The sequence below is a fragment of the Lactuca sativa genome, chromosome 9, assembly GCF_002870075.4.
Source record: "Lactuca sativa cultivar Salinas chromosome 9, Lsat_Salinas_v11, whole genome shotgun sequence".
Lineage (NCBI taxonomy): Eukaryota > Viridiplantae > Streptophyta > Magnoliopsida > Asterales > Asteraceae > Lactuca > Lactuca sativa.
This window is the reverse complement of record NC_056631.2, coordinates 69,767,942-69,774,619: the sequence shown is the minus strand read 5'-3', so window position 1 is coordinate 69,774,619 and position 6,678 is coordinate 69,767,942. Positions and strand designations below refer to the sequence as shown.

At 34.6% G+C, this 6,678-nt stretch overlaps 1 protein-coding gene across 6 annotated transcripts; it reads right to left on the bottom strand.

The window, feature by feature from the left end:
- Positions 1-235: 235 nt before the first annotated feature.
- LOC122196174 (protein TIC236, chloroplastic-like) lies at positions 236-6,030 on the bottom strand. 6 transcript variants are annotated; one of them, XM_052767581.1, is made up of 13 exons: positions 5,859-6,030; positions 5,593-5,703; positions 5,066-5,499; positions 4,585-4,948; positions 3,564-3,742; positions 3,007-3,201; positions 2,837-2,918; positions 2,588-2,696; positions 1,920-1,995; positions 1,655-1,835; positions 999-1,216; positions 791-871; positions 236-450 (listed from the first exon to the last, which is right to left on the bottom strand). In XM_052767581.1, exons 3-10 carry the CDS (start codon positions 5,373-5,375, stop codon positions 1,714-1,716), a joined length of 1,437 nt encoding a protein of 478 aa, XP_052623541.1. In that variant the 5' UTR covers positions 5,376-5,499; positions 5,593-5,703; positions 5,859-6,030; the 3' UTR covers positions 236-450; positions 791-871; positions 999-1,216; positions 1,655-1,713. The 6 variants fall into 6 exon arrangements, with proteins under 6 accessions (XP_052623541.1, XP_052623539.1, XP_052623540.1 ...); XM_052767579.1 differs by having other exon boundaries at positions 999-1,013; positions 1,102-1,216; positions 4,585-5,499; positions 5,859-6,027; XM_052767580.1 differs by having other exon boundaries at positions 4,585-4,747; positions 4,823-5,499; positions 5,859-6,027.
- Positions 6,031-6,678: the final 648 nt, after the last annotated feature.

Here is a 6,678-nt window from a genome sequence, read left to right as displayed (position 1 = left end):
ATGACACGCAATGCGTATCAAGAAGGCCACTGTCAAGAAAGGCCATGTCATAAATGAAGATGACACACATTTTTGCGTATCATAATTTTATATGTTTAAAAAAAATATTATTTATAGATTTACTAATTTTCAAATTAAATAATACATTAAAAATCTCATAATACAAAATAAAATACCATAAATAACAAAGATAATTCATTTCACTAATATGTCAAATACAAATAACTATTCCAGTAGTGAGTAAATGTTATAAAAAAATGAACTCATTTATATACAATTGCATTATCTAGCTTACTATGTGCCAACAACTCTGTGTGTGTTTACTTTTGCTTGAGTCTTGTTTCCTCGAAAGCTTCTAAATCACAAACCTTTTTAAACATACTAGAGACAGGATCCAATCCATGGGGTATTTTTGGAAAATAGTCTGAACATTCTTGACAAATCATCAACCTGCAAGTGAAGGGTAGAAAGGGAAGAAACAAATGTTCACAACCAGTAAGAAATCTAAACACTAGAAGTTTCACAGTAATTGTTGAACACTACTTTCATTTTTTTTATTATGCCATTGTACTTCTAGTTTTTTTCCCTTAGTATATGAATGACATTGTTATAATAGGGTATTTTAAGTACAACCTTGTGATAGGAAAAAATGAAAGTAGGATGCTATAATACACAAAGCAATACAAGTACAATGATAAGGAATTATTTTTACTTGTTATTGTGCAAGGTCTTAATTTGTGAAAGTTGTTTCAACTTGCGAATGATAAGGAAGAAAGGCACTGAATATTACCAAGGTATGAATTGTGGGGTCCATGAGAAGCTTCCGGATGGTATTGAAGAGACATAAGCTTTTGTTGAGGGAAGGCAAGACCTGTACAGATTCCATCATCCAGATTCACATGAGTCACTTCCACTCCATTCGTAATTGTGATTCACATGATGCATGCAAGGTAATGCACATGAGCCCAATCAATTTAGATTCAGATTATGTAGTTTACCTTTGTTTTTGTCAGCTTCAAGAAATAAAGTGAAAGTTGAGATTCAAAGTTGTAATGTTTTTTATGGATTTTGTTGGTACAAAAAATAATTCTACGAAAATACCTAAAACAACCCTTGACTTTTGGTTATTACATGTAGTAAAATACATAATATAGATACGAAACAACATCACTTCAAAATGGATCTTAACTTGAAGTGTATCTTCTTCTTCTGTGTCCTGTAACAGCACACACAACAGAACAAATAACAGATTTAAGTGTTTACAACACAAAACACAAAACTTTCCATATTCAATATATATAATTATATCCATCCTACAACAAAAAGGCAGAGAGATTAGAGAATAGAGATTATTCACCCATATCAACTCTTCTAGGGCTTTCACCTTTCTTGTATCAGAGTGATGTTAAATTAGCCTTTCTAAATGGCGATGTAGAAGAAGAGGTGTATGTCCCTCATCTTTGTTAGAAAAATATGAAACACTTTACGAGCACACTTAAAGGATTGGACTACACTACCTAACTTACACTAGGACAGATATTGCATTTCCATTCAGCAAAGTTTCAAGGTTATTAGAACTGCTGACTTTGGGATTTGCCAGATAATATATAATTATAATATACTGTACATTACTAATATATAACTTGTAAAATACCTTCTGTTTTGGTGCATTGGATCTCAAAGAAGCTAGAGAATTTGAAGCTAGCTTATAATCTACACTATCATGAATGTCTTCAAGGAAGTATGTTGGTACAGGATGTGTTCTGCCTTGTGCATGAATAACAGGGCAGTCACCAAAGTAATGAGAAAATAGTTGTGAATCGACTGTTGCTGACCTGAAAAACAAATTAACTTATGAATAAAAATATTCATGAGTTATGACATTTTGTAAGTTTCGGCATATATGTGATCATACATACATAAGGATAACTTTCGTGTGCTTTGAGCAGATTGCTTCTCTATAAAACTCTTCAAAATAATCAGTAGAGAATCACCCTGTTTACAAATTAAAATTTGAAAAAAAAAAATTAGACATAAGAAATTATAATCTTACTAACTCACCAAATAAATGATATACAAAATTATAATATCACTAACTCACCAAGACAGAACGTTCATGCACTTCATCAACTATGACATGAGTTATATCAGCAAAGTTTTAAGGTATTTTACAAGTTATATATTATTAATGTATACTATATTATAAATTAGCCTTTCAAGGTATTTTACAAGTATCAGATTTTAGATTATTTGCTTCTTACAAGAGACGCTAGAAATTAAATCCACACATGCAAAAACTATCAAAGAGAAATGAAATGGAATTCAATGACAAAAACTGAATTGTATTTAAACATATATAATGTTGGAATCTAAACGATTCCGATGGAATTCAATTCTGTCCATTTGGCAACCAAACAAACATGCCATGGGATGGAATCTGGAATTCCCTTCCATCCATTACCATTAGTCAACCAAACATGCCATGAACCAGATGACCTCTAAGTATCTTTATTTAATATTAAATCAAATAAATTTATAGCAATAACCAAAACCAAAAGCAACATTTTTTATTCAAGAATCAAGACACCTTGTGTGCTAGACCACTATGAAAAAGCTTCCCTGTAACATGAAGCTTCCATGGTATCATACCACCCATACCAATGCAAGGTTGCTTATCAGCTGTGTCAATCCAAAACCTTCAACAACAACAAAAAAAACTATAATTTAGATTTTATCATTATTTACATTTTTGTTGAAGCATTCCATAAATTCAAAATCTTTTACTTAAAATATTATTTTAACTCTATGTCTCTATCAACAAGTTTGATAATCTTACCCTTCATACTCGGAACCTATATCAGATAACTTATCACAATCGATTGTTGAAGCAATCTTTTCAGCTTCTTCCGCTGATACCCCTGTTACAATTATTAAAAAAGAAAAATGAAAAACTATATTTTAACTCTATGTATCTATCAACAATTGAAAATAAGAAGGATAACGAACCAGGGGTAAGTACATTGGGAGGTGCATTTACAAGCTCTTTTCCCAAAATTACCCCTGAGCAAACATGCTCTGTGTACTTGAGTTTCTTTTCTAACTCGGGTCCACCTCCAAGGTTAAGAGAGCCAATTGACTTGAGATAAGGCTTCTTTGACTCGGATTTAAATCTGTTATCTTCATATGTCCCTAACAATGCACCTATAATTGAAAAAATGAAATTAAGAAGATATATAAATAAATAAAACTTTGAGTAACATAAGGAGCATCAACAGGGTGAACTTTTGAACTGAATGGATTAATTGCTTTATCTTTTCTTCATTTGGAAGAATTGAATCCAGAAAAGATGGACGTGATCTTCTTGAAGGTAATCCTGTTGAGGCTACAATATCATATCTAAAGGTTGTAGATACAGATTCAGAGTTGATTTCAGATATTGGATGATCAAGAACATTACTAGGGTTCTTATTAGAAAATGGAGGATATTGTAGAGATTTCACAACTTCAAACAAAGAATATGAAAGGTTAAAGGTGATCAAATTAATAATTAGTTAATTACCTACCTCTGTATATTGAGCCGTCGCCTTGTTGAACATTGTGATTTGAGTTGTTAGAAGATGAAGGTATCTCAGGAGAAGACTTATTAACAGAAGCTTCTGTTGTTGTATAAGGATTTGTTGAGGTAAAATCCTTCAAATGGCTATCTTTACTATTTCTAAAGGCATCTTCAAGCCTTATATTACTGTAATGATTCAAATTGCTATGGTTATTATCCTCCTCTGGATTATTATTTGTAGAAGGTTTATTGAAAGTGTTTATAGCATCAGCAACTGAAGTTTTTACTTCATGTAAGTCTCCATTAAAAGAATTACTGGATGCAGCTTTTTTAGCTGCTGCTTTCTTTTTACGAAACTCCTCAAGCTGTAAAACCAAAACATGTTGAATTTTTTTTAATGTAAATGCAGTACATAAATTATATTCTTTGAATGTAATTGTCCACTTTGACCTATGATCAAGATTTGGCACTATAAATGGACATAAAGATCATACACAAGCTTCACCTTGTTATTGCAAAAGTTTGATAAAGATGCAATGAATTCATCAGGGCAGCAGTGTTGCAACCGAACAAAGTAAATAAAAGATAACACCATAATTCTATAGAAAGAAAGACTGGTGCTAACTTCTTTAATGACCTTAATATGAAAAAAAAGCTATTTTATATCTCACCATAATCATCTTAGTATAGTATGAATCTTTAAGAAATACTTAGATCAAAATTTGAGCATTCAGGTTGTTATTTCTTGAATGGAATATACCACTTGCTATTGCTGAGGCTGTTGTAAGCTTCAATTCAGGAGTTAAGTCTTGTGAAGAAGCAAGAGCAACAATGACATTGTTAGCTTGAGAAGCTTTAGCAGATGAAGCAACAGATTCACCAAGTTATGAAATTAGGATAGTGTGTAATTGTGTATGCGTATTGTTTAATTTCTTAGACAGATAGACGCACAGAAAATGATAAGCAATTCGTCGAACAGTTTAAGGGCATTAATAGCTCAAAAGAAAGATCAAGTTTGAGAGTGGGACCTCTGGGCTACAGTTTGCTCTCGAGCATTTCTTCTGATTTTTGTACGATTATCAATACCTTCTTCAGTTGACAAATGCTTCTGAAGAACGCCATCTGTAAAGGGTATCCCTAACCACAAATATTTTCTCTTTTGAACAGCCAACAATGTGCGATTATACACAACTGCATCAATTACAATCGTTCCCGTTCTCAAACTTGAAAAGGGGTGAAAAAGTAATTTTAGAGTCGGGACCTCACCAAAAGAGAACTCTTCCTTGTGAGGCCTAATCCAGCATGACTCCAATGTAATGCTCAAAGGAGAAACACTTTGAGCTTTACAAAAATGAAGGTCGCATTGGATATAATCGCTTAATGTTGCGCAAACTGAAGGAAAAAGCTTTGATTCTATTAATGTATTTGCTTTAAGTTGACTGTACCATAACAACAAGCACACCCCAGATATCACAGCATAGAAAACAGAACACTGGAATAGAAGCAAACCTTCCTCCCAGACTGTGGATAATGACCTAACTATAGCTTTGCTTCTAGTGTAAGGCTCTTTCACGGACTTCACCACAAACCCACTTCTTAATCCCATATTCTTCCATAAAATCTCAACATTTTCCCCGAATGATTGTGAGAACCTAATCCCGTGAGATATCCAGTCGTTTTTCTTGGCACGTGGAATGATATCATACCGAGGTTTTCTGGGAAATTTGTTTCCAAGATAACCCAAACAGTTCACGTTTCTTGGCTTTAAGGAAGATTGAAAAGCTGCCCCAAAAAATGGGTTTTGAAGTCTGCTACTCATTATCTTCACTAAAAACTCATGTCACAGCTTGCAGATCAAGTATTGGGGACTCAGGACTTACTCCTAAGAGGAGAGGTCGTCATTCCAAAAAAACAAATGGAGAAGAAGAGAATAATCTTCGTACCTAATTTAGGGAATAAAAGAATCTTTAGAGATTGAATGTAAGAGAAAGAAATCTAGGGCACATACACGAAGAAGAAGAGAACAATCTTCGAACCTGATGCCTCCTCCGCTTTTTTTTCTGCATCTTGATGCTTCCGATCGTACCCTAAACCTCAAACTTTCGATCCCAAATCTGACTTGCAACCTTCGATTTCTGGTCTTCAACCTGTAATTCGAGACATATAGTTTCAAATCTCAGAAAATTGACCTTGCTACCTCCTATTTTTAATGAAAGAGGAGTCTTAAATCTAAGAGAAAAATGAGGAGTCATCCGCTCAAAATGACATTATTTGTACGTCACACCTATTAATTGGTTCCTACCTGCGAGAAAAATGAGGAGTCGTCCGCTCAAAATGGATTAGGGTACAGGAGGCCTGGTTAAGGTCCCTTTCCTTTTTGAACAAAACACCATAGCGAGACTCCAAATATGTAATAATAATCGATCGATAGAGTTTCTACATAAGTTGCAGGTGATCAAAAAAGGCGGAAATCAGGAAATGTAAATTGTACCTTTAGCGAGATTAGGGTAAAGCCATCATGAATTAGAGCCATCATTACCTGTGGGAGACCTAGGGGAATTTGATCGCCTCTATCCACCTGCCAAAAAAGTGAATCGTCTTCCCGTAAGTTTTCGGCGCTTTCTCCCGATCTTGCCGCTCAACCGGACCAATGACGCCGGGAAGGAAAAGGACGTCGCTCTTCACCTCATACTCGTGGATGTGCCACATCGGCTTTTCTAAGTCCGGCAAGGTTAAGAACAGTTTTTATGTTATGATGTTTTCAACTCCTATTAACCGGGCATCGGCGACTGGACGATCGTAGATCAAGCACTGTCTCATATCCTCGTTTTGATGGCGACGGAGACGGCGGCATAAATGGAAGGGGGATATCAGAGCACCAAATAGATAGACAGGGGAGGCGGGAGAGAAAAGAGTCGAATGAGTGTTTTAAAAAGCCCTAGAAATTATCCCAATGATTTTCCGATATATGAATTGTTGAGGTATACAACAGAGATGGTATCGTGATTAGGGTTTGCAGAGAAAAGGGAAGAATAGAACGAAGGGGATCTTGAAGCGGGGTATTAAAAATTTTAAGAATTTTGAGGGGATTTCATTTCCCCCTTTCAAGAACGCGTGTTTTA

Coding starts and splice junctions, on each gene's coding strand:
- LOC122196174 (XM_052767577.1), bottom strand. CDS start 5,375: ATGAGTAGCAGACTTCAAAACCCATTTTTTGGGGCAGCTTTTCAATCT. Junction 3,202..3,563: donor CGACGGCTCAATATACAGAG/GTAGGTAATTAA, acceptor TTTCAATTATAG/GTGCATTGTTAGGGACATAT. Junction 1,996..2,587: donor ATAGTGGTCTAGCACACAAG/GTGTCTTGATTC, acceptor ATTTGTAAACAG/GGTGATTCTCTACTGATTAT.